General features: G+C 38.5%; 7 protein-coding genes across 8 annotated transcripts in view; 4 read left to right on the forward strand and 3 right to left on the reverse strand.

The window, feature by feature from the left end:
• Window positions 1-20295, reverse strand: part of GEFmeso (Guanine nucleotide exchange factor in mesoderm) — a 77195-nt gene extending 56900 nt beyond the window's left edge. Inside the window, exon 1 of the mRNA XM_018103969.3 lies at window positions 19293-20295. Within this exon, the coding sequence (XP_017959458.1) occupies window positions 19293-19329 (37 nt within the window). The 5' untranslated portion in view covers window positions 19330-20295. The remainder of the gene's footprint in view (window positions 1-19292) is intronic.
• LOC108653489 (uncharacterized) lies at window positions 1512-2684 on the forward strand. Its single transcript, XM_018103997.3, has one exon. It carries the CDS (start codon window positions 1704-1706, stop codon window positions 2529-2531), a length of 828 nt encoding a protein of 275 aa, XP_017959486.1. The 5' UTR covers window positions 1512-1703; the 3' UTR covers window positions 2532-2684.
• Window positions 20296-20673: 378 nt separating the features above from the next.
• On the reverse strand, window positions 20674-21467 carry LOC108653498 (uncharacterized). The gene is made up of 2 exons (XM_089262322.1): window positions 21115-21467; window positions 20674-21059 (listed from the first exon to the last, which is right to left on the reverse strand). The coding sequence occupies exons 1-2, from the start codon at window positions 21325-21327 to the stop codon at window positions 20892-20894; spliced, it is 381 nt and encodes a 126-aa protein (XP_089118448.1). The 5' UTR covers window positions 21328-21467; the 3' UTR covers window positions 20674-20891.
• A 75-nt stretch (window positions 21468-21542) lies between these two features.
• LOC108653484 (tRNA-specific adenosine-34 deaminase regulatory subunit adat3) lies at window positions 21543-23008 on the forward strand. 2 transcript variants are annotated; one of them, XM_018103987.3, is made up of 2 exons: window positions 21543-22131; window positions 22188-23008. In XM_018103987.3, the coding sequence occupies exons 1-2, from the start codon at window positions 21543-21545 to the stop codon at window positions 22673-22675; spliced, it is 1077 nt and encodes a 358-aa protein (XP_017959476.1). In that variant the 3' UTR covers window positions 22676-23008. The 2 variants fall into 2 exon arrangements, with proteins under 2 accessions (XP_017959476.1, XP_017959477.1); XM_018103988.3 differs by having other exon boundaries at window positions 22194-23008.
• mRpS28 (mitochondrial ribosomal protein S28) lies at window positions 22697-23564 on the reverse strand. Its single transcript, XM_018104000.3, has 3 exons — window positions 23205-23564; window positions 23026-23147; window positions 22697-22941 (listed from the first exon to the last, which is right to left on the reverse strand). The coding sequence occupies exons 1-3, from the start codon at window positions 23472-23474 to the stop codon at window positions 22749-22751; spliced, it is 585 nt and encodes a 194-aa protein (XP_017959489.1). The 5' UTR covers window positions 23475-23564; the 3' UTR covers window positions 22697-22748.
• Window positions 23565-23607: 43 nt separating this feature from the next.
• LOC108653497 (TIM double twin CX3C motif protein) lies at window positions 23608-24506 on the forward strand. Its single transcript, XM_018104007.3, has 3 exons — window positions 23608-23835; window positions 23902-24066; window positions 24129-24506. The coding sequence occupies exons 1-3, from the start codon at window positions 23749-23751 to the stop codon at window positions 24315-24317; spliced, it is 441 nt and encodes a 146-aa protein (XP_017959496.1). The 5' UTR covers window positions 23608-23748; the 3' UTR covers window positions 24318-24506.
• Window positions 24507-24835: 329 nt separating this feature from the next.
• LOC108653495 (TIM double twin CX3C motif protein) lies at window positions 24836-26334 on the forward strand. The gene is made up of 3 exons (XM_018104004.3): window positions 24836-25146; window positions 25205-25369; window positions 25896-26334. Exons 1-3 carry the CDS (start codon window positions 25060-25062, stop codon window positions 26100-26102), a joined length of 459 nt encoding a protein of 152 aa, XP_017959493.1. The 5' UTR covers window positions 24836-25059; the 3' UTR covers window positions 26103-26334.
• The last annotated feature ends 27 nt before the right edge of the window (window positions 26335-26361 follow it).

Raw genomic sequence — 26361 nt, forward strand, 5'->3', positions numbered from 1 at the left:
CACCTCCACACACACACACAAACACACACACACACACACAGCGACATTTCACATTTCAATTTTGTGTGCCAAATTTTGTGGAGCACTTGGCTTGGTTTTTTAATATATATTGAAATATATATATATGTAAAAACATATGTATGTGGTATATACATATATACATATATATGTTATATGGTTAATTTAATTTGGTTTTTTTTTTATTATCGCCGCCTTGTTTCGACACCAGCTCAACGATCTTATCAGCAGCCTGGCTGTCAATTGTGTACAGGGCATCATTAATTTACTTCTCCTCAGTTTTTTTTTTTTGGGAAAGCGCATAAAATAGAAACTCATCCACATTCGCTATCTAGATGGTGTGTGCATGTGTGTGTGTGTGTGTTTTAATTAAGTGCATCGTTTGCTGGTGGGCAGCATTTGAATTTGTGCCATAATTCATGGAAAGTCGAAAGTCGCAGCCGGCACCAAGCCAGAGCTTCATCGATAATGTGTCACATATCAATAAAGAATTTCCCCCCACATGGAGCATCATTTTCTTCTTCTTCTTCTACTTCAAGCTCTCCAGCTGTTTTATGTGCATATTTGTGACTCCAGGGCATCTCGTATGGCTGGCGCCACACAAATATAAGTGTCAAGCCAACAACAACAACAACAACGGCAACAAAGCAAACACCCAATTCCCCAGCACTTGCCTGGCCATTGATGAAAGCCAAGTGCCGCAGCTTCGCCTTTTTTTTACTTCTTTTCATCTTCACATAATTGGCCAAGTGGGTCACTGTAACTTACCTGCAAAGAAAAAGACAGAGAGAGACAGATTAATTGAGTGAGCGAGATGGAGAACAAGTGAGCTAGAGTAATTAAACGGCTGCCATAAAGTGTCTTGAGTTTAGGCTACATGAATTCGTCTCAAATGAACATGCACATTAAGCCAAATAAGTAAGAGTTGAAAGAAAGCGCGCCTCTCTAACTCCCGAAAGAGATGGAGGCGCAAGTGTGTGTGAGTGTTGGAGCAAGACAGAACGAGAGCGATGGGGACGGATAAGAGAAACAAACTTGATTATATACGATAAGAGTTAGCTACGCTTGAAGCTTTCAACTAAACGAGCGACATATAAAAAGTTAATTAAAAGGAAATTAAGTAAACGATAATTATCGATAAATGTACTTCTGTACACTCTATTTGCATAGTAACTCTATTATATTCCTCTTTCAATTTTTATTAAATAATCAAAACTAACGCATTATTTTACACAAGTAATGCTCAAGCTTTAAGCTATGAGTTTAATTATAATTATCGATAACACTAAATATTATATAAAAATATTAGTGTTATAAACTAAACTAAGCTATTTATTTAAATATTTTATAAATAAAATTATTTATTTATTTATTAAAAGGTAACCCAAAAACTTGACAAGCTCGATAAGAAAAAAATAAATTTGTAATATTTTTGTTTTTTCCTAGCAATACTTCCATTTCGATTCCAGCGAAACTTATGTGATTGAAGTAGGTGTAGAATTATTTGGCATTTGCTTAGCAGCCCTCGCACAAGCTATTCTCATTAGTAATTTGACCAGCATCCAAATTTAACCTTTTTCTTTTTTTGAAAATAAAAAAAAAAAAAAAAAAGAAAAATTTTCGAATAATTTTTTAATGCAAGCTAAATTTTTGTTCGGAGCCATAAATACTTAAAAAGTCAGATAATGTGTTCTCCATGCGGACCATGTAGCCCCTGCGATCCGTGCTGTGGCCCCTTCGAGTGTTCGCCAAAGTGCTACAATGCTGCCCAATTGGAGGCGCTGCCGCAGTGCGCGCCACGGATACCGCCACCGTTTCCCAAATGCATCACCGTACAGCAGCCGCCCCGTTTGATCTGCAAGAAGCGGGTCGTATTCACCGAGAAAATCGTGCCCGAACCGATGGTCGTGAATCGATGTCGTCAAATAACGATACCAAAGGTCGTTGATGCGACGCGCGTCATAAAGGTGCCAAAACTGATTTGGGTGTCGCAAATGGTGCGCGAACCGCGAGTTATCTACTATCCATCGATGATACCCGATCCGTATGTGGTGTGCTATCCGAAGCGTGTGTGCGAGCCAAGGGAGGTCTGCCAGTCGATCTTGTGCCAGCCGAAGCCCCAAACTATCGATATACCGCCGCCGCGAGAGTACTGCTGCTATCCAAATGGACCGATCAACTACAAGCCGAGTGCCGCATGTCCGCCCTGTCCGATCGGGCCCTGTGCACCGGGCGGTGCCTGTTGTCCATTGCCCTGCTTCTCGACCAATCAGTATCCCGTATGTGAGACACGCTGCGGACCATGTGGACCATGTGGCCCAGGTGGTCCATGTGGACCCTGTGGTCCATGTGGACCGTGTGGACCTTGCGGACCTTGCGGCCCGTGCGGCCCCTGTGGACCATGCGGTCCTTGCGGTCCTTGCGGCCCGTGTGGCCCCTGCGGCCCTTGTGGGCCTTGTGGACCCGGCGGCCCGTCTGGCCCCGGCTGCTGGTGCCCCTGCGGTAGCCTTTAACCATAACCAAACTACTTGCGGATACGGCGACACTCATTATATTTTTACCTGTAACCCTTCTATGTACGTTTATGTAGCTCTATATAAGTGTATATAGAAAACGAAAAGGTGCCCACGAAATAAACATATTCTCGCTTTTCATCCCGGATATAATGATATCGTCTATTCAAATCATTCCAGAATTGGGAATAGCCGCACAAATATGTTATTATCCTTATCTAATCTATGTTCAAATTATATGTCCACAAATATAAATTCATGAAAAAATTCAATTTAAAAACATATTTTTGTAATTTTCATTACCTCTCCGATGGCTCTACGTATTTCTCGGTTAATTTCTGCTTTCTTTTTCTCTTTTCTCTCATTTCTCTCTTCTTTATTCCTATTTTTCGGTTTCTCCTTCCATCTTCTTTCTTAAATGCAGCTTACAAAATATTTTATAATTAATACCTATTAATCCAATTTCCCACTCCTCCATTGAGCTCATCTCTTCTCGGTTCCCCATAAAATAAATATTAATTCTATAGCCAATTTGCCTTTTGAACATCATTTCACGCCCTCATTCCGAGACAGTTTTTTGGCTGTTGGATTTAACGAACCCATTCGAATTAAAATAACAAAATATTATTAATTTTCTGATGCCTTTCCGCATTGGAAAACATCAAAATCAAATTCAAATTCAAAATATTAACATAATTTTTCTTATAGGCATTTCTTTTCTTATGCTTTTATTGCGTTCGTAAATTCCATAATATTATTTTGGGTTTGTTTTCTTTATGTGTCTGAATTTAATTGCTTCATTTGCGCCTGCATTTTTTTTACACTCGTTTCACTTGGCTTCGACTCTGGCTTCATCTTCTGTTTTGCTTTGCTTTACATATTTTTCTTTCTCTTCATTTTTGGGCCAAAAATAAAATGAATGCATTCATAAATTATGCATTTGCATGCAAATGCCGCGCGCCATCTAATTGGTTTATGTAATAAATATTTTCTTGCTGTTGTTTCTTTAAGCTTTTCTCGCCTTTTTTCTTTATTTTGTTCAACTGAAGATTTATTTGGTATTTTCTTTCTTTTTTTGGTCTTTGGTTAAGAATAACAATGTGCATGTGCACGTAATGCAACGCGCAGCTATGCGAATGGCATACGCAATAATAAGAGCAAGTTGATGTTAAGAAAAATACATGACTAGAAGGTACCCTGTAATCACAAACTAAAATGATTCACTGCTAAAATGTAAGAAATCCACACGATTTAAGTGAAACCTTTTCTGCATGAGTGCAAGTGTGAATATATATCTCCAATTTCCAGTCTACAGAACTGAGCTCATTCAATTAAGTTAGGACTAGAATATGACTCTCTAGCAATTTCCGCGCTTTACAATGAAACAAAGCTGAGAACAAAGCTCTCTCACACTCTGCTATTATGTGCTGATAAACAGTAAACCTTTACTCACGCTTCTCAGGCTATTTAGAGAAACATTTAACATATTACGCATACGCCGCATCAGCCAAGAGGCAAGAGGCAGCTGCAGCATTGCAGTCGGAAGCGTCGTTGCATGCAACGCCCTCGATTAGTCAGCTCAAAATTTGTTTACTTTGACTTAATTAAGGTCTTGACACAGTGTTTATTGTTACACACATACACACACACACACAAAGCGCGGATTGCCTACTGTTGTTGTTGCAGTTGTTGTTGTTGCAGTGACGCGTGAGCTTTTCAATTAGCTGCGCTAATTAGGAGTTGTGAGACGTAGACGCTAATGTCGATGTAGATGTCGATGTAGATGTAGGTGTTTTAGCAGCTAGCTCTGGGTCACTCGCTTGGCATGCACAAAGCGTTAAGTCCGGCCCATTAAACGCTATCGCCTTTTGGCCAGATGCGCGCGATAAGCGGGTCTTTTGACTGTCGGCGAGTTTTATTTTTTTGCGAGTTTCACTTATTATATTTTCAAATACCCTGGAATGGATTGTGATAAAAGACTTACAGCTGGAACAACAGACGTTTTTACTATCGATACGAATCGATAACACATGTCAGTCATTTATCGTTTATTATAATAGCTATATTCATTCAATTCAGTATTGATTGTAGTTTTAAATAAGTTACATATGCATATAATTATCAATTCCAGGGTATTTCAACTATCGTAAAAAATCGATAACATGGTGCATGCATTTATCGTTTATTATAAAAGCTATATGCATTCAATACAATATTGATATTGATTATACTTCTAAATAAGTTACATACATATGTACATAGTTATCAATTCCAGGGTATCTCGACTATCGATAAAAATCGATAACATGGTGCATGCATTTATCGTTTATTATAAAAGCTATATGCATTCAATTCAATATTGATATTGATTATAGTTCTAAATAAGTTACACATGTTGACAGTAATAAATTCTAGGGTATCTCCCCATCAAATACTCCCCATTATATAATTCGTAATTGTTTTTCTTTTGCGGTCTGTGTGTTAATTTTTGCGCCTTTCGTTTGATGAATTTCATTTGATTTAATTTGATTTTTTATTTCAGTTTTTAAATACCTGTTAGCATTTGAATATTGTGCAGAAATGGAAAATGTTTATTTCTGTGGCTTGATGCGTGTTTACATTTAATTGCTGCATGTTTTCTCTGGCAGCGTTTAATTGGCGCTCATTATTGTTGTTCAGCCACGAATCGCATAATTTCCGATATTTTTTCCCACTCCTGGCGATTGCTCAATCGATTTAATTGAGGCGACGCGGCGCCAATGGAATTTCAAGTATGCTCCGAGGTACTCAAACATCAGCCCTAAATCAAGCAGCAATGTGCATGACTAGGAAATGAATTGAATGACTTAATTGTGGCCAGAAGACCTTAAGACCAACAACAAAGTCTCACAATATCAACAGCTTTTTTCTAGATTTTTTATTTTTTAATTTTATTGAAACTTTTTCAAGATGCCGCCAAAGGAAGACAACGTCTATGTTTTTACTGTCATTTGCATAGCTGAGTCTTTAACATAAATCAAGGTGTTCTCGACACACGAAAGTGTGAAGCCCCATAGAATTATATGGATTTATCTAAACTCTGTGGCTGCAACAATTCATTATGAGCCCAGCTAACAGTTGACCAGCAGAATTTTTTCCGAAGCCCATAAAAAACAAATGCTATTAATAAAAATATAGATATTGAGAGGCGGATGCGATAAGGTCGAAGTTGATATGCTCTTGGTTGACTATAAAAACAGAAATTAAATCTTACAATGATAAAAAAAAAAAAGTTTGGGAATATAAAAAATCTTTTAAATTAATAAAATACCTATTAAATTATGTAAAGTTCTGGTACGTAAAGCCTACTCAAATATAAAATAAAATTTATTTTATATTAGGCAAATTATTGTGTAAGCAATTTATTTAAAGTTTATCTGACTTGCCAGAGAAATATTTTAAATTAACAAAGAATTTTAAATTATATATACAAATGAGAATTTTTTTACTTTTTAACTACAACTTGGATTTTTTTAAGACTGACTTTTTTATGATATAAAATCTTGCTTGATTTGAAAAATGTAAGATAATAAGATAAGATTTATCTTAAATTTCTTATAGATACTCTAAGAAGGCTTCTCAGGCCAGTTAAGCAAACAGCTGCTTCTTCAGGTCTGTTACAGAGTCCATAAGAAAACTACGAATACCCTAACCAGACTCTACCCTACCCTACTCTATGTTTAAATATACACAATAACTGCCCAAGCTAGACACTTGAGCAGGCAGGCGACTTGGCCAACAAAGTTTTCGAATGGCTTAAGCCACACACACCAGACACACACACACACACACACACACACACACACACACACACACACACACACACACACACACACACACAGTCGCACACCGACACACTTTACAGATTTATATGCTGGCCATTAAAAAGCCAACATGCCACAACGAACTATTAAACAAAATACTATAAAAGAAAAACAACAACAACAACAGCAGCAGCAGCAGTATTTACCAAAACTGAGCTTTTTCTACGACTCCTGCTTCTTCTGCTAGTTTTTCGAGGCACCTGACTTAAGAGGCGTTCCAAATGTTGCTCTCGCCATGGAGGTCATAAAACTGGCAGTGCCACCAAGAAAATACATACATGCACATATAAATGGCTAGAAAAAATTGTGTGTGTGTGTGTGTGTGTGTGTTTGGCCCGCACTCGTCAGCCGTCAGTCGTTGAGTGGGTGTTGCTTAGCCTAGCAGAGCTTATCTGGCCATAAAGCTACGACCGCGGCTGTAGCTGTTGTTAAGACTTTAGCTGCAGTTGGGGCTGTCTCGGCAGCTGGCGAATTGCCCCCAAGTCGGCGTGCAACCACGCATCAGCATCTAGTTGCTGTAGCTGTAGCTGTAGCTGCTATTGCTGTTGTTGGCCTACGTGTTATCACGAAACACTTCACAAATGCACGGCGGGCAGGTAAGAGTGATTTTGGCAATAGTGCTCGACGAGCAGATACCCTAAGGGCTGAGATGAAAGCTATTCCAGCTACTTTATACAGATGCAACCGAAGAGGCGGTGCTCTAAGTAACAAATCAAGCAGCTATAGTTCTCTAGTCAATACTGATCGACTAGCAGATACCCTAAGGGCACTGCTGAAAGCCAACTACTTATTTCAGCTACTTCCTAGAGATGAGCTACCAAGTACTAAGTATCATAGTAGGTATTTATAGTTAGCTAGTCAATAGTGCTCGACTTGCAGACACCCTAGCCACACTGTTTGACACGTTTTTACAGATCTATCATTTAGACTACAGGAGAAGCCTTTTATTACTAGATTTCATATCAAAATCAAGCATATATGGCTTCTAGTACAATACATACGACTAGCAGATACCCTAACTTAACATTAAATACATCAACATATAATCACTTGACCAATATACCCCATCTGTCTGCTACTCTCTCATCTCTTATTTCTAGCGTAGAAAATATCATTTTGCAATCAAAGTTTTCATAATTTCTGCAAGTGTAGCCGCTGGCTCTTTCACTTTTCGCACATGCGCGCCCAATTTGTCGATCGTACGCTTTAAATAGGTATCCGCAGCTAAATGTGGCCGAGAGTACGTGTATCTGCGAGAGTTCGAACTCATACTTGGTGTACATACGACTCAAATTACAGCAATCGTTGGTCTGCTTAGCACTTTGCCCTGGGCGTGGTCGCGCAACCTTAGACCATGACTCGGGTCATTAAAAAGCCAACCGACAGCAACAATTTGTTGAACCAGTTGAAATGATGTTGTTAAATAACAACAAAATACACAAAAAACAGAAAATAAACATAAATTAATTGAAGTTACAAAGCGTCAACAACTGAAGGTGAAGGTCCAAAGCTTTTTTTTTGGGGACTGAGTATCAGATTTTTTCTCTGGACTGAAATTGTCACGCTGCTGGGCATTACTTAATATGTTCTCTGAAGAGGAGTATGCAACTAGTAGATATCCTGTATATAAGAAGAAAGTGAGCATTGCATTGGAATATTGACCAAGCAGATTTATCGATATATGTCGATAACTAATTATATATATGTCGATAACTAATTATATATATGTCGATAACTGTCAATAGGCAAGAGCATGGGGAGAGCTGAAGAAGCTAGATAGCTCCTATAACTTTATTTCTCAATATTAAAAATCGATATTAATCGATTATTCAATTCATTTATAACTATAAAACCAATTCTGCCTTTATACAAAAATCTTATCTTATATTTAATCAAATCTACAATACATATATCTTTTTACCTTTAACACAACCCTTCGGGAGCACTTCAGCGTTTACAGGGTATAAGGACAAACAATAAAGCTAGCCATTGAGCAGGTCAGGGCCCTTTGCTCAATTCATTGACAGCAGCTTTAAAATTAAAGTCGTTCTAATTAATTAGAGCACTGGATTCCGAACTGTCGACATCTGATGTATGCATAGATCGTAGCTGGGGCGTCACTGACCCAGCGTGCAGCCAGAGTACACAATGAGAGAGGAGAGCGGACAGATGGGTGAGGGAGAACAAGAACGACTCTTTGTAATTTGGCGTTGATATGCCGCACAGTTTGTGTTGGAAATTAATAAGCAGAAAAAGGCAAGCCAAGCAACGGCGACGGCGACGGCGGCGGCGACAATGATGATGATGAACATCATCATAATGATCCTAATGATGATGATGATGATGATGATCATGTGGCAGGCAGAGAACAAGTCCGGGGACAAACAAGTTTTCCAGTTTTTCCAATTTTCATGCACTAAACGCAATCAGTGCTCATGATCTGTACATTAGCGTCGTGTGCTGATCACGCAGATTGCCCACATGGACACGGAAAGAGAGAGAGAGAGAGAGAGAGAGAGAGAGAGAGCGCCTGCTAGAGGAGTAAATGAGAGGGAGAGAGATAGGTATACAAGTGAACATGGATGCACACATAAACAGTTGACTGATATAACTCTAATGTTGACCAGTTTAAGAGTGGTTTATAAATCTAACAAACGCCTGAGCCAGGCCGGAATGACGTTGACGTTGACGCTGACGCTGACGTTGTCCAGTGTCCAGCTCTATGCAAATTCGAGCCTCGTTTTTTTGTGTGTGTCCAGTAGCCGCGGCATGGCGAAGTGTTTGTCCACTTTGCACTTCCTATGAAGTCATCAAGACGAAACCGTTAGAAATGTCATTACATAAACTCAGTTTTTTAATTTAAAAATTATGCAAATTGACGCGAATGTGGGGACGAGCACAAGTGTCTCTCTAGCCTAGAGTGGGCGTGAGTGATGGGCGTAAAAGCCATAGAGAAAAACATTAAGACGCGCCCGCCTGAGAGACAGCTTCACAAGTGCCAGACCCGCCAGCTGCGACAATACGTGCGGGGGCTTCAAGTGTGCCGGCCGCCTAGCTAAGCGATGAAGAAACAGGTAACAAATCTTTGCAAATCAAGTCTGCAATTGCCTCTGACAGCAGATATGATGATGATCATCGAAAAGATGTGAAGATCGAAAAGCAAGTATCGCATATATGAGGAGATATTGCTGAATGGGATAGGGTCAACTACACCAACTACATTGCATTTCAAATAGCGAAATGAATATCTATCTAATAGCTATGTATATCTATTCAAAAAGATCTTTAGACGTGCAGATTTGAATGGATAGATCAGTAAACAGATGAAACATCTAGGTTTTTGTAAATATCTTTCATCAATGATATATACATAGGTAATGCATAGCTATATTTTGGCAAAGAGAACGAGTTAGAACGAGAAATACAGATCAGTCAATGCATATATTAATCAATAGACAGAAACTGATGAAGGTTAAGAGTCAATGGAATCAGAACCTAGAATATAGATATTTGTAAACATATTTCATGAATGAGAAATTATACTATAATGTATCAATGATCTATGTACACACAAACAAAATTGATGGAATGAATCATAGATAGGTTTCAAGAATCGAGCTTCTGAAATCCACGAAAATCTGCCAGAATAATACATTAGCATTTATAATAATAACACAAACATATTCCATACATCATATACATATAAGTATACTGAATCCCTCAATTCAGATCATCTAGAATATTTTAAAGATCAATATAAAATTGTACACAGCACAGATCACAAGAATCAATATACACAATCTGTGGACATTATATCAACATCTGATCTGTTATACAGATAAGATTATATACATATATTGTCATTCTGTTATCATTCTGACACAGTTTGTAGCAAAACTCTTTCACAATCATTATCAGCTTTACATAAATCATATATGTACGTAATGCTGCCAAAAGTTTTTTTTTATCAGAGTTCAGATTCTTGTTTCGCTTCATTGTTTACGTTCGCTCACGTTTTTTTATATTTTTTATTCTTTTTTTTTTTTTTGCTTCCCCGTCAGATTTTTGCGCTCGATTTTGTTGAACTTTTGTGCAAAAAATAAAACAAACAAACCGAGAAAAAATAAACCTGTTAAACAAGATCTGTTTGCATTTCATTTCAGATATTATTTATTTATGGTTTGGACTTTTATGGCGTTTGCTTAGCAGCTGAAAAAATTTTAAATAATATAATTAAAACTAAATGTATTAGTTTTTGTTTTATTTGCAGAGTCCAAAAAGAATTCAAGAAAAAATAAACAACAGCTGTGTTTGCATTTTTTTATGATTTGTGAGCTCATATTTATATGTGTGTTTGTGTATATGTATAGGTATATTTGTATATACATATATAAAGACTTACAATAGATTTATTTGACAGACCAACTGTCAGACGCGAAGCTTAAAAACATGAAAAATCAACAACAACAACAATTATAAGAAGTCGTCAATGCATTTTTTAAAGTATTTTTCATACATATATATATTTTTTTACTTTAAAATGGAATTTCAAGCTACTCCACTTGGCTTTTTGTATACCCTAGTGTCCAATGAAAATGTATAGGGTATATTGTTGCTAATTGAAAATGATAGAAAGAGCAGACAGAGCTCAAACATAGAATTCTAAAGCTTGTCAGGTCTACAACCACAGAAGGACAAGAACTTTCTATCCAAATTTTAGTATAGGTTTTGCCTTATTTATTTCAATATATTTCCAACGCTTCACAACAATCAGGGTATAATGCTAGTCGAGCACTCCCGCCATGACGACTTCACTTGTATTGTTGTTGTTTTTAATTTATGCACTTACATTCCATACATACATACACACACACACATTTACCTGAATGTAAGCCAAGCTCAAAAATAATAATAAAAAAAAAAAAAGAAAAATAAAGTCGCTGACATTTGAAGGTTGCTCGAAGCCATTTCATTAAACAATGCGAGCTAGGTAATTACACACACACACACACACACACACGTACTCATTCACATATATAGGCATTTATCTAGATAAATTATGGAGTTTAGTCTTATGGAAGAACTTGTCTATAGTTCGTCTAGCTATCATGACTCACAGAACTATTGAATTGGCATATCATACCATATTCTGCATTCCGGAAATATTTCAACAGCGACAACAATGGCTAACCAATAAGGCTATATGAATAGATAAATACATCTGCATAGATCTAAGCAATTAAGAGATAAGCCTAAACAATTGTGTTCAACAATTGTCACAATTGTTTTCCTGAACTCTTTTCTACAAGTCGTTTTCAAATGGAAATTATTTGTAATATTGTTTTGAATTCATTGCTTGGTTATGTAGAGTATACTTATAGAGTATGTACGGTTATGCAATGACCACATAAATTTTAATAATTTGTAATAATTATTGCGTCTCATTGAAATATGTAAGAAATAAACTAGATCTTAAATACAAAAAATTATTCACAAATATATGTAAGTACAAAAATTATGAACTAGTTCCGGAACTTTGATATTGTTAAATGAATAACACTTATATAAACTTGTTACTAGTTTGCAAAATTTATGATTGCTAAAATGCAATACAAATTAAATCAAAATGAACTAGTTCCGGAACTTTGATGTTGTAATGTAAATAACACTCATATAAACTTGTTAGTAGTTAAAAAAATTGATGATTGCTAAAAATGCAATAAAAATCAAATCGAAATGAACTAGTTCCGGATTTTTCTAATATAATTTATTTAATTAAATCCTTAAACACAGCTCATTAAATAATATGAAACATATGTTTGTTTTATATCAAAAAGAGCTCAACATGAACTAGTTATGGCAGTTAGATAAGAGATTGGAGCTTGGAGATTGGAATGATCGAACTACTTCATTAAATCACGCTTTCGAGGTATTATCACATAACCTGGGTAAGTATGCACAGATTGCGCAGCCTGAACCTTTCATTTGCAACATTTGAAACTGTTGCACATTCCTGAACGAAACGATATTTGTTAATTTGCGCAAATAGTTGATTTACTATTTCTTTTGTTTACATGGGCCTGAGGAATTCAATGGGGCAGAGCAGCGGCGAGGCGCGGCACAGCTGGGCAGATGTGTGTGGCATGTGCGATAAACGTAATTATGTATTTAAATGGTTAAACGAGCTGGAAAAACACACGCACACACACATACAAAGCTTCTCTCTCTCTCACACACACACACCTGCAAACTTGACCTTGAACATGAGGTTTAAGGTGCTGCCACTGCCGCTGCCGCAGTTGCTGCTGCTGCTATTAATAATTATTGATTTGTTGCGTCGTATTACAAAATTTGCGCAAAATTTGTTGAACGCCCCGGCGTAGCCCAATTCAGGAAAATGAGGGCAACAGCACGAAAGTTTGTGTCGAGGGTCAACAAAAGTTCAACAAAGAAATAGGGAGAGAGAGAGGAGCGGGAAAGAGCAAGAAAAACCATATGAAATGCTTTCGAAATGTAAAGCGCTGTGAGCGTAATTAATCAAAAAACTTGGAGGAGAAAAAAAAAAAACAGCTAGAGCTTAAGTTTCACTCGTAGCAGCAGAACAACAAGAGGCATTGTGCAAAGGCAAAGGCAAAGGCAGAGGCAGAGGTAGAGGCAGAGCGGGCGAGCCGATAAATAATCATTTAGCATTAATTTCAAATAGTGCATTATGTCACAAGCGCGAGTGCAATGCCAGGCTCATTTCAAATGAAAGCGAAAGTATGTCAGCCAAAGAGAAAGAGAAGCAGAGAGACACAGAGAGAGAGAGGGAGCCAAAGAGATGGAGGGGAGTAGCTTGTCTGACAACTGAAGCGTGAAAGATTCTGTAAAGCTCGCATCTCACAACTGATAAATACAAAAGGCATTGGCATTGTGGCTGCACTTAACGCGCATGCGTGCCTGGCTTGATGAGCGGATCGAAGAGCCAGCGCATGGGGCACAGAGGGGGGGCAGTCCGCGACACACAGCTTTCCAGTCCAGTGGCTCAAAGTGAAATGGAAAGGCCGCTGTAGACGCGACGAAATGACAAAAAAATAAAAAATAAAAACCTGGCGATGGCATGGAAAAAAAAAAAGTATAACTTTCACTAGAAACCAAAATCTCAAACGGCAGCTGAAACAACAGCAACAACAATAATAGCTGATTACAACAAGAGCAACAATAATTGGAAAACAGAACGGCTCACAGCCAACAGTTAGAGCTAGGCAAGATACCCTAGATAGTGAGCTGTTTGATATGATGGGTAAAGTTTTTGTTGAGATAAAAGTTTTCCCATAAATAATTTTTGTAAATATGCCTATTTCACTTATTATTATTATTATTATTATTATTATTATTATTATTATTATTATACTTATACTTTTTTTTAACTTTTTTAAATATATTATTTAATATGTATAGTTATTATTAATTTGTTATTTAATATTTTGTTTATAAATACTCATTTTATATCTTTTATTACTTTATATTATTTTTTGTATACTTTCTAGTATATTTTATTTTGCATTTCAGATTTGTTTTAATATTTTTATAATTTTCTTACTGTATATAAGTTAGGTTTATTTCATCTCATGCATTTAAAAATATTTTATTTTATGTTATTTTTTACTTGGTACATATGTAACTTTATTTTTATTTTATTTTATTTATTTATTTTTTTTTGTATCCATATTTTTGTAATATTTTTTTTTTATATATTTGATAATTGCTTTTTTTTATTTTTTTATTTATTTTTTTTTATATCTTAATTACTTAAATTATTATTTTTTGTAATATGTATATACCAAAATAAGCAAAACTGTATTTTTTGTTAATAATTATTGAGAACAACTATCCATACTCTCACAGCTCAGCTTTACCCATTTCCTTCCTTAATTACGTTACATACATATGCCATCATCAAAGAATCTACTCAATCCCCTCTCACTCGCTCCCTCACAGCACAATAAATTCCAGATGGTAATGCGCCCATGTCTATTGTGAATTGTGCAGCATTGGACAGCTGTCGTCGCAGTGCTGAACTGAAGTGCAATTTGAGCTGCTGCACAGTTGCCCGACTTCAGACACAGTATCTGTGAGTGACCAGAGTCGCAGGGTTGGCCCGTGACTCATGTCGGGTAAATCAACGTGAATGAAGCATGCGTAAGTCATATCGCAATAATATTCGCCAGACAGCCCTAGGCATTGTCAGGCAAACAAAAAAGAAGAAGAATGAGAGAGAGAGAGAGAGAGAGAGAGAAAAAACTGTCACTCAGTGAGTTCTAAGCCAGGCTTAAGTGCTGCAGCTCGCGGCCCCGCAGCCACGCTCCAACGGGGGTAGGCGTAAACTGTCTAAGCAAATGGCATTTGCCAAGGAAGTTATAAATTTGCTGCCAAAATAGAATTGTGTTGAGCCAAAGACCAAAAGCCGAAGCCAAAAGGATGAACGCGGGCGGGCAGACATCAACTGGGAGAGAGGGGACGAAGTGGGTCTAGCAAGGAGGGGGCAGTTTCTACGACTTGCAGTTGCATTTGCCGCAAAGCGTTCATTAAAGTCAAAGTCCCACAAACTTACGACAACGGCAAACGGCAACAACACAGCATGAGGTAAGGCTGCTGCAACAGTACAAAAGATGACGGAGTATTTGATACCCTGTGAAAGCTGAGGCTTTGAAATGAATCGGAGTTTTAAGAGTTCTAGCTCTAGCCAACATCTCTGATATATGTGCCAAAGCTAAAACTGTTTTATCGATATCAAGATTATCGATATCGCATGATTTATATCGGAATACACAGTCTTTACATATATTTCTATAGGAATATAAATTCCACGATGGGATTCAGAATCGTATTAATAATATTTATCGACTTGAAACAAATATCGATAAACTACATTATCGCTTATATATATGGACATATACATATATAATAATATGATTTCAAGATTTTACACCAGAAATTGTAGCTACATTACTCAAGTTTACATTAACAGATCTATTTTTCTATGCCAGTTCAAGCATTACAACTGCTGCGCTTTTACAGGGTATTAAGTACCTGAACTGCATCTGTTGTGGGCTTCATTGAGAAAAAACCTTTTGGGACGTGCGTGCACAATGATCGCTTGCAAGTTTTACGACCTTCTGCAACGCCCACAACGCTGCCAGAAGTGCGTACACTGAGAGAAATGCAGCTGTGGCTTTTCGCGCAGCAATTAGAGTAGAGCTGCCAGAGCCGACAGACGTCAACAGAACAAACCAAAAATAAAATGCAAAAAAAAAAAATAAATAAGAACAAGCTGGCAAACGCCGACTCACGGCCCACACACGTCATGTCTCGAGGTACTGCAAGTACCTAAAGTAGGTAGATCCGAGAGAGAAACTCAGAGAGAGAAAGAGAGAGAGAGAGGGAGGGAAAGCGTATAAGAGCGAGAGAGCTTTGCTGCAATTAGAAGTTCGCTTTGGGTGAGGTAATACTGGAGTGTGTAGTGCTCAATGGGAATTAATAATAAACATGCATACATATGCATGTGTATGTATGTGTGTAAGTAGAGTTCGCCTCCAGAGTCACACAATGAACCGCATTGAACCGAACCGCGTTCTGATTATGCGTCAATTTTCTTGAACTTTTTTGTCAATTAGCTTCATTAACTGAATTGGGCAACGGAAATGGAAGGCGCAACTAACTATCTTGACCTCTTGGATCAAGGCGCAGCCAACGGCGCACAGTGGAATTTATCTATAAAGTCGCCGGACTTATCTGGCTCCGCTGGCCTTGCCGGCGTTATCACAGCCAAGCGAACAAATCTTATCGAACACACAAAATAAATATACATACATACGCAGATGGTACATATATATAGAGATACTGCGCATATATAGAGTGTGAGTAATATTGATAATCTATTAGTTATTATATATTTCCTGCATAGAAATTCCCAATGTTTAACGAAAATAGAATGAAGAATGAATCTAGCAGAGAGAGAGTCTAGGTTCTTGAGATATAGTTGCTATAACGATAAATGTATGTATAAAAAAGGAGTTTTATAATGAATGAGTATTATATGAACGTTTAATCTAAGAATAGCGCGATCGATAGCGATCGATTTGTAGGTAGTCACAATATATTTATGCATATATAAATTTCTCCAATTTCAGATAAGATAAGCAGATCTAAATCCAAAAGTTTCTCTAATTTATGTTAAAATATGCTCAAAGAGCTCTGGCACCATGTCTGAGACAATAGAAGTAATTAGCGACATGATATATTAGAATCTGGTTTGCTTTGATATTGCGTATGTCAAATAACTCAAATCTATTTATTTTCTAATTGATTAAACTTCTAACAATTGTAACAGGGTATGACAAAAGGGGGCACAGCCGCAGCGACGAAAAAGGTTTCTTTCTCAGATCACAATCAGAAACAGAGCAATAATATCAAATGAACTGCAAGACTCAAAAGACCTGAGAGTCGAGTCGAGACTCCCGTGGTGTTTGCGGTTTGACAGCAGCCGTTAAAGGTATTGTCCTCCTTAACAGCACATCTCGCGATCTTTCTCTCTCTCTCTCTCTCACTCTCTCTCTCTCTCTCTCTCTCGCTCTTTCACGCTCGTATCTATTTGTGTGTTTGTTTATAAAAGGTGAGGAAAAGTGCCGAGTCTGACTTTGTCTTGACCTGCCCAGGGGCTCTGTGCATGCGCGACTCTCTGTCAGCGAGCACTTGTGTCAACAAGTCGAACAGCAACAGACAAATTTTCTATTTGACTTTCAGTTTTTTTCTTTCGTTTTTTTGGAAGTAACAAATAGAAAACCCCCTCTGCGGCCCCTATTTAGAGAGTGACATTTGATAGCACAAGCGGTCAAATGTTGTCCAAGCAACAGGGCAACGATATCAATTTTCTATTTCCACAAATATATATACATACATATATGTAAATAAGTATATATAGAAATACTTGACTATCTGTTAAGTGGAAGGCAGACAAGTGTCTGAGCACACTATTTGTGTGTGTGTGTGTGTGTGTGTGTGTGTGGGTTATTGCCTTAAGTCTGCTAATGCAATGAAATTCGATTTAAAAAATGCATATTTAGACTTGACTAACTTTGTGGGCATTAATTGAAGGCCATGAAAATCGAAGAGAAAGGCGATACGCTAAAATTAGGCCTAGGCTGTAAAAAAGTGACTGATTGCCTCTGCTAGTCAGTGAGTGAAAAAGAGAAAGAGAGAGAGAGAGAGAGAAATGTAATGCGAAGAGTGAGATAGAGAGAGTACCACTTTAATTGCCTTTCCAAAAAATAATTGATTTAACTCTGTTAAACCAGAGAACGTACATACGTATCTTAGACAATCCAATTAAAACAGTAAATTCTATAAACGATAATTGCAGACTATGAAAATCGAGTAACAATTCGTTTTATTATCTTGTATTACTTCGTTAAAAATTAGCTTCTTTGCTAATCAATAAACTTGGTCTATATGATAAAGCTGGAAGACTGTGAGACTATCGAAAATAGATCGAATAACCGGAGGACTTTAACTGGAGAACATATGTGAGAGAGATGGAAAGAGTCTTCATGTAATTTGTGAATGACTGATTGCCAAAAGAGAGAAACCCCAAGCTCACCTATTCGTAATCATTACGCACTAACAGTGTCACTTATAGCACACTGTTAAACCGCATTCACACACACATACACCCACACCGACAGAGAAATGCTAACTAACATTCCCTTTGTGAGCGACCGCCAGCTTGTACTGTTATCTAAGAGCGCAAAAAATTGTCATTAAGCGCAGCCGAACGAGCGTCGTAGTCGGTCGTATTTATATAAATTATGATTGTGTGACTAATGCACAATTGAATTATTGTTGGGCGAGAGACTGGCGGACGCACCCCACCCACCTCTTGGCACCTTTTCAAGTCGCCCTCATTTGATTTGCAACAAAGACAAACAGCACGCGCTCTCAAAATGTTACCTTTATAACGGGGTCATAATTAAGACGCAGGCGATTAACATAAAATGGCAAAAAGAGGGGAAAAAGAAAAGACCAACAATATTTCAATTGCTCTCGGCTGGGTGGCTCAAACGCAATTTGGGTCAAAAATTTTGAGGCAACAAAAATTATGTATTATCATTAAATTTCATTACAAGCGGCGCACGAATCGAGAAAAATGCAAAAAAAGAAAAAAATAAACGAAAAACAGCGCAAAAATCATGGAACTGGAAACCGTTACAGCAAAACGCACTTCAACTCAAGTGTACAGTTATAGTGACGACGACGCCAGCGACGACTGCAGCCAACAAAAACAAAGCCAGGCCTCTGTCTACCTTTGCTCTCCTCTGTAAATGTATGTGCTTGCGCGTGTGTTAGTGTCTGCCATTTTTGGGCAGAGGGAGACAGACAATCGAAATGCTAAAACATGCGAAAATGCGTACGCCTACCTCCCCAGACAGAACCTTGCCACACGCCACACCAAAGATGAGCGAGTGCTGCACAGTCGGATTAAGCGCAGAAAAAAAAGCTAGCCTAATCGCCAATTTTGCATACTTCCCAAGCTAGAATCGGCTATGGGCAATACGGCTTATGTCACACTTTAATGTCTGATCTGCCCATCTCTTACCATATAAACTCTAGCTCTGGCTATTTTTGGCTTAGAGCTAACTCAGTCGACCCTCTAAGAAAAAAGGCTAGATTTGGCAATAAGTGCCGCTGACAACACTGCACTGATTGGAATGCATATAACGGCTCATGTCACATGCTCATCTCTGACAGTGCAGTCCTGCTGCGCTGAGTCATCAAAGTGATGATAATTATGATGCGGATGATGATCATGGACGCAAGTGATTGGTGGCAGGTTCAACGAACTATGTGGCAACGTACTTACCAAAAAAGTCCTCCCAGGTGTCCGAATCGGATTCCATCTTGGCTACTGCTGCTGGTGCTGGTGCTGCTGCTTCTGCTGCTGCTCCTGTTGCAGTTGATTTATGTTCGCAATGCCTTGTTTGGTATTTGGTCAGTGTCCAAATTTAGCCAAAGATTGCGTGGCTGGTTTTATTCTCTCTTTCTATTCTTCTCTTTTCTTCTATTGGCTGGTTTTGGGTGTTTTATAGGTGCTTAGATATCCTATCTAGCTGTCCATAGACTCTTTTGCTTAGTCGCTGCGCAAATGACTTCACCCGGCATTGCTTTAGTCCAAAGCAAAAAGCTACTTCAATCAATGGTCTACCGATAAGATAAACACACACACTCACACACACACGCGGTCGCAAATATAAGAGTTTTACACTGTGCAAAACGTCTTTGGTTTCTATCTTATCTGCTGCTGCTATGCGGAGCAGAGCAAATACCTAATAAGTACGCAATTTAGACTTTAGGTGCACTGCAACAGCTGTTATACAAAAATACAAACAAACGCACACAGCCACAGGCAGACATGCACACACACATTCGCGCACACTTAACTGTTCAAATCAAATCAAATCCACTTGTAGAATTCTCAGAATTTCGCGTATGACTAAACCGGCTATGAACTTTGCCTGGCCACATGCATATTTTCAATATTGAAAACTGTGTTGTTGCTGTTATTGGTTGTTGTTGTTGTTTGGATGGACAGGTAAAAAACTCTTGGTATAACAAAAAATTAAGCTAATTGGCAAAATATCAAATATGAAGATGCACTTGGAATTAACGCGCTTCGCTGACTTTCCAGTTTCACCTTCGCACCGTTATTTTTAATTGTGGAAAACACTCTCGCACACAGCAACAAAACGCTTCCAAGTGTCGCACGCACGCGCGCTAAGCCACGAAGACGACGGCAACGGCGATCATACCGAACGACTGCTTCATCGACTCACCCACACGACGTTTCGAAGTGAACTGAATTCGCGTTTTTGGAGCCGACGGAATTCGATAGACTCTTATACGAGTTTATAAGTTCTAAGGCGCTCGGCTTAACGGCCGCTCTTTATAGTTTCTCTTGTTGATTAATTTCTGATTTGTATACCAATTGAAACTCTTAATGTTGCCTCTTACTGTTATTTACCTTTGTTTGTTCAGTGGTTTGTTTAATAAGAGTTTTAATTTTAATATTGCAATTATTGTACTCAAATGGTATTGTTATGATCGAATCTGATCTGTTACTGGCAGCACTGTTAACAGTGTCTGTTATTGATGGCCGTTACAAAAATCGTATGTTAAACTCAAAATGGTTCTGCTATACAATTATTTAATGAATTTTTCCAATTCGAGCATTGTTATTGTTATCCTTCAACCCATTGTGCCACATACATTATATATTATATAGATATACATTCATGTGATAACAAATTCGTATACATGCATTTAATATATAATACTTTTGTGCGCTTTGGTACAAATTTAAGCTAGACAGCAATTTTCACACAGGTTCCAGTAAGAAATCACAATCCAGGCAAAGTAAATTTCCACTGAAATTCAAAGAAACGAAAATAAATATATAAGTTTTTCATTTTATCGTTATGCCGTATCTAAACGTGCCCAAAATAAAGAAGAATCCTATGATGCCGAGTAATATTGCGCCATCAACAGCCATTATCCATATGCACAGGACAAGTGCGAGAATAAGCGATACGCATACAATATAAAAGGACAGCAGCACGAAAAAGCAGTTATGCTGCAATAAATAATCATTTTCATTACAGTCATATATTTTTTAATCAAAAACTTACAAATGCAACACCTAAAAGTAGGAGTATTTTGGCTATTAAATATACGAATAGAAATATTATTGCCAAAATTGCCCATACTAATACTAGATGTACAAGTCTCGCAATGGCAATAACAAGACCAATAATGGCAAATATAACGCCCGATACTCCAATACTTATACATCCGCTATAAAGCGAAATACAGCAGAGAAACCCACTTTTGGAATAACACATTTTAAACAAAATTACATCACATAAAATTTCGAATTCAATTTTATTTGAATGTTGGCGGGCAGCCAGCTGTTCAATCAAATTGTCAGATAGCTATCGTACATTTTGCGATGTTGTGCATATCGAGCCCAAATGGTTGTATATACTCGATAGTTGGGTGACCATGCCAAGTACATATCGATACCATTAACTATCAACTACTCGATCATTTGTAAGCAATGGACAACAATGAAAATAAGGACAATTTATGCCCGCCAGCTACGAAAAAGATAAAAATTGACAATTTTGGCATAAAAGCAATACTCTCCGATGACTACAAAAAGGACATAGAGCTGATGCAGGTGCACAGCTGTCAATTGGAGAGTAAACAACAGCTGCAGGCAGTCATCAAAGAACTCGCCCTGAAGCTGCCACATTTCCAGCATTTGAAGCGCGTTCATGACAGAAATGTCTTAATATGTCCATCAGATGATATTAAAGAGTCGCTGGAGCAGCACTTGAAGCTACATCAGATCTCCGATAATGTTTTGGAGGCCCTCTGTCGCAATGTGAATGTGATCGAAGTGCCTGCCAGTTCGGCCAAGCTGCGTGTGCAATACGAAAAAATGAGCAAATATTGGCCATGCAAATTTCACCCGGATAAATATGCCGAATCCTTGCAGAATGGCAGTAATTTTACAGACAGTCAAAGGGCGTACCACAAGCGCATGGCCGAGCTGCTCTGGAAGCTATCGACGGATGTGAGCAAGGGACAAAACGTGGGCATTTGTGTAGATCCACGAAGGCCAAGCATTGTGGCCATAGCAGGTGAGGAAGTGAAGCCAAGTCACTGATAGCTTGATCTTCAGCGGTTTCTTTCGCAGCTGCAGGCGACGGCAACAGTCATCAGCATTGCGTAATGTGGCTGGTGGATCATGTAGCGCGCAGTCAACGTGGCGGCGCCTGGCAATCGGATGTGGAGTTCGTTAAAGACGAACCACACACAAAGAGCACCTTGAGTGGCTTACCACAAATCTTTTACGACTATCTAAAGCAAGACACAGCTTGCCAGGATTTAAACCTGGGTGCTGAGCTGCCCAGGAGAGAGGAGCACCAGCAGCAGTCAGAGCCAGTTGTTGAGGATATTCATGCTGATAATCTATGCAAATATGGACCTTACCTGTGCACCGGCTACGATGTCTACTTGCTGCGTGAGCCCTGTCTGATGTGCTCCATGGCGCTGGTGCATAGCCGCGTCAAGCGCATCTTCTTCCTCGAGCAGTCCGAGAATGGCGCACTTACCAGCAAATTCCAATTGCACGCAGTCAAGGAACTGAATCATCACTACGAAGTTTTCCAATTTACGATGTGACAAAACTGCTTCAACAAAAACTTTTGATTCTTTTACTAGTTTAATGCAGTGAATAGATATTTTGTGTAGATCTTTAGAGCAACGTCTCGATTCGTGGTGCGTTGAATTCCACTCGTGGGTTCGATTGACGCGTGGGCGTGTTGATCAGTCCCAGCAGCTGGCAATCAGCCTCAAGTAGAGTTATATCCTTGCTGGAGCCGAGGAATCGAGTAGATAGCTCTAGATCCTTGACGCGCAGACGAACGCGTGCGCCGCGCACATAGTCGCTAGACAAACAGAATTTTATAACGATTTAAGCATAAATAAAACACATGATATACATATGCATATAAATTAGTATTTTGTCTCACCTGCCATTCCTCGCTGGTCGCGTGCACACACAGTGAAACTTCCAGCCGAAATCTATATACAAGTCATCGCCGACAACGTGAAAGATTTTACCACTGACGACTTTGCCTTCCGGATCGCCCAGCTACAAACATTAACGAGATTACATAAACATCAACTGGAATATCCAAATGCTACCTACATCAATGAACTTGGAGTTGCGCAGCAGTGAGGCAAAGCTCTGATTGTCCACGGGCTCGGGCTCCGGCTCTGCTGGCGCCGTATATCTCTCAAAGGCACGCGCGAATCCTCCTTTGGCCCTATTTTCTTCCGGCTGTGTCTCGATCACATTTTTATCGCTCGTCGTCGCTCCTTCAGTGCTGAACAAGCGCTGTGTGCCGGATAGCTGGCGGCTCCAATTGCAAACATTCGCTTGCAGTGTATAGGTGCTTAATTTACGCAGCAGCGACATGTTTTTTATTTATAAATTAGAAAAATAATAAAAATTACTACACAGATAATGCTGCTAGCTCAGCCGATAGAATAAAAACCCCAGTCATCGACCCGCCGCCACTTGCAGCCAAAAAACAGCTGACATCCCAATTCATTTTATCGATAAGCAGACTATTATCGTTACGAATTACAAAACACGCTGTCTAGCCGGGCAGCATATTACTATTTTATACACATCATATATTACGAAATCAGCAGTTGCAGTTGCAGACTTATATCCATAATTAATAATAATGATACAACAACAACGCCAACGTGTAGAGTCAGCCGTGACCGAGCTCATCGATGACATGGACAAGTCGCATTTGCGCAAAATGCAGGTACGTACTCCAATATGAATCCAATTGGAAATGCACTCATAGATGTTTTCCTGCTCTTTCTAACAGACGGACATGCATCTGTGCGCGGCAAAGTGCTGCCAGGACGGGACCTCAAGCGTGGACAGCGTGCAGCGCTGCGTCGATCGCTGCTCGGCGCCCATGACAAGGGCGCAAAACTACGTACAGCACGAGTTGGGCGAATTTCAGGGACGACTTCAACGTTGCGTCATGGTGAGCTATATACAATAAATAAAGAGAGAGAGAGCGATAATTGCAACAAGTTTCATTTCTAGCAATGCAACGATGATGTTAAAGTGAAAATGCCACCCAACCCAAACGAAGATCAAATTGCCAAGTTTACGGATCAGTTTGAAAGATGCGCCATACAATGTGTCGACAAGCACGTTGGCCTCATACCCAGTCTAATGAAGACCATGAAATCGGTTCTAGCCAAGGGACCCGACGCCATACCGCAAGTCTAAGCCGAAGTCCTGTGCATATATACACTATAGCATATATGTGGTGTATGAATATGCTATAGTGCATATATGCTGCATTTAATTGTTGAGCTCCCTTTTCTGAAATGTATTGTTAACTAAAAAAAGAACATAAAACCCCTTTAAGCACGCTAATTAAAGCCAAGTTGATGGCACCAAAAACTGAACAGAAAACCTCTTTTATATTATCAAATAAACAATTTTAGCTAAGACACTTGCGGATGCATCTGTAAGGAGCATCAAGCTGAAGAAAGAGTTTGAACAGATAGACTGGCAGTCAGAAAGAGAAGGAAGAGCTTACTATGTGTAAGAGAGAGAGCATAAAAGTTTGGATATACTCGTATAAAACTTAGTTAATATCAGCCTAAACTAGATATTGATGTTTGTCAATTAGCTCTAATAGCTCCAAGTCTCTCTGTTTTTCTCTCTCCTCTTTTATCTTTTTTATCTGATCACTAAAGATCTGTTAAGCAATATAAAAATATATATATGTATGTATGTACATATATCATTATACTGTAAACACCTGAGCCCCAAACAACGTTTGCTTTGCTATTATTCACATCACTGAAAACAATTTATATAATACATAGATTCCAAAAAAATAAATCTAAGAAAATATATATACATACATATAACCAAATACTTATACATTAATGTATATATACAAAGTTTTACATAGTTTCCTTTTCCAAATTCTTTAAATAAACCTAAAAACATAAAAAATATGGTAGATCAACAGAAGCGACGTCTCGAGGGCGCCATTAGCGACATGATCGAGGACATGTATCGCTCTCATCTGCGGCGCATGCAGGTGAGCTCCAAGCGAAATTATGCATATAGACATTTCTATTAAGGATAGAATTTCCTAGTCCATAATGCATCGGTGCGCCGCCACCTGCTGCGACGATGAGCGCGGCACCTTGGACAGCGTTCAGCGTTGCATTGAGAAGTGCGCCTCGCCCCTAATGGATGCCCAGGACTATTTGCAGAACGAACTGGGACAGTTTCAAAACCATTTGCAGGGCTGTGTCAAGGTGAGAGAATTGAATGGAACAAGTGTATAGCTGTATAGCTTAAAGAAGATCTAAGGATGAAGCTATAAAAGGCATCAGATAGAAGAGATCAGTCCTTAAATTTTTGATTATTCTTAAAGACATTTTAATAATAGAGCTAGGAAAGGCTTTAGTTATATTTCTATGCAAGGCCTTGTCTAGGTAAGAGAAATACATTTCTTTACCTGTTGGGAAGAGATGCAAGATAACCTAAGGATTGGGTTAGTAAATATAGCTAATATATTTAGGGATACACTATATGGAGATTTTATTACCATTAGCCAAGCAGTGTCAGAGTGAGAGAACTGAACAGGAATAGATATCGTATACTCTAAACTTATAGATTAATTTTTCAGCTTTACAATAGATATAAGTAAAATTAAAGATCGTAATAGCTTATGAGAACAGGTAAAGGAAAACCCCCTTTCAAACATTATCAATATACTCTGCACTATATAGTATATGAATATATACTGAGTGTATGTTCATGCCCTAATAATTCCCCTAGGAATGCAATAGCGATGCCCGTTCAAAGCTGCCCAGCAATCCCAACGAACAAGATATGTCGCGATCCAGACACTTGTTTGAGGTGTGCACCGGTAACTGTGTGGACAAGCACATCAATCTACTGCCCGGTCTGATGAAGAACATACAGAAGACACTCGACAGGGGTGCGCCGAAGAGATCGCATTTGCGTGATCAAAAGAATGTCTAAAAGCAGATGAAACGATCATTGATCAGCGAGCAACGATCATATCATATCATATCACATTGATGATGGCAGTACAAATTGATGCTTTGCTTGGGGTACATACAATCAATGATCGGCGATTGATCGCTCGAATCGAAGTTAGGAAACCAATTCGATTTCTTTTATTTCTATCTATTTTCTGGTTCTTGTGAATGTGTCTATATGAATTAAATCGAATCATATAAAGGAAAACCAAGCCGCTAACTCGTGCTAAATTCTAATT

The sequence above is a fragment of the Drosophila navojoa genome, chromosome 5 (assembly GCF_054131105.1).
Source record: "Drosophila navojoa isolate 15081-1374.11 chromosome 5, UAZ_NAV_1.0, whole genome shotgun sequence".
NCBI lineage: Eukaryota > Metazoa > Arthropoda > Insecta > Diptera > Drosophilidae > Drosophila > Drosophila navojoa.

Bases quoted from the DNA above. Each gene is read 5' to 3' on its own strand.
- LOC108653489 (XM_018103997.3), top strand. From the start codon at position 1,704: ATGTGTTCTCCATGCGGACCATGTAGCCCCTGCGATCCGTGCTGTGGC.
- LOC108653484 (XM_018103987.3), top strand. From the start codon at position 21,543: ATGGACAACAATGAAAATAAGGACAATTTATGCCCGCCAGCTACGAAA. The intron at 22,132-22,187 runs GTGAGGAAGTGA...TTTCTTTCGCAG, and splicing joins AAGCATTGTGGCCATAGCAG to CTGCAGGCGACGGCAACAGT.
- mRpS28 (XM_018104000.3), bottom strand. From the start codon at position 23,474: ATGTCGCTGCTGCGTAAATTAAGCACCTATACACTGCAAGCGAATGTT. The intron at 23,148-23,204 runs GTAGGTAGCATT...TAATGTTTGTAG, and splicing joins GCAACTCCAAGTTCATTGAT to CTGGGCGATCCGGAAGGCAA. The intron at 22,942-23,025 runs GTGAGACAAAAT...CTGTTTGTCTAG, and splicing joins CGACCAGCGAGGAATGGCAG to CGACTATGTGCGCGGCGCAC.
- LOC108653498 (XM_089262322.1), bottom strand. From the start codon at position 21,327: ATGTGTTATTCCAAAAGTGGGTTTCTCTGCTGTATTTCGCTTTATAGC. The intron at 21,060-21,114 runs GTAAGTTTTTGA...TATTTATTGCAG, and splicing joins TACTTTTAGGTGTTGCATTT to CATAACTGCTTTTTCGTGCT.
- LOC108653495 (XM_018104004.3), top strand. From the start codon at position 25,060: ATGGTAGATCAACAGAAGCGACGTCTCGAGGGCGCCATTAGCGACATG. The intron at 25,147-25,204 runs GTGAGCTCCAAG...AGAATTTCCTAG, and splicing joins CTCATCTGCGGCGCATGCAG to TCCATAATGCATCGGTGCGC. The intron at 25,370-25,895 runs GTGAGAGAATTG...TAATTCCCCTAG, and splicing joins ATTTGCAGGGCTGTGTCAAG to GAATGCAATAGCGATGCCCG.
- LOC108653497 (XM_018104007.3), top strand. From the start codon at position 23,749: ATGATACAACAACAACGCCAACGTGTAGAGTCAGCCGTGACCGAGCTC. The intron at 23,836-23,901 runs GTACGTACTCCA...TCTTTCTAACAG, and splicing joins CGCATTTGCGCAAAATGCAG to ACGGACATGCATCTGTGCGC. The intron at 24,067-24,128 runs GTGAGCTATATA...TTTCATTTCTAG, and splicing joins GACTTCAACGTTGCGTCATG to CAATGCAACGATGATGTTAA.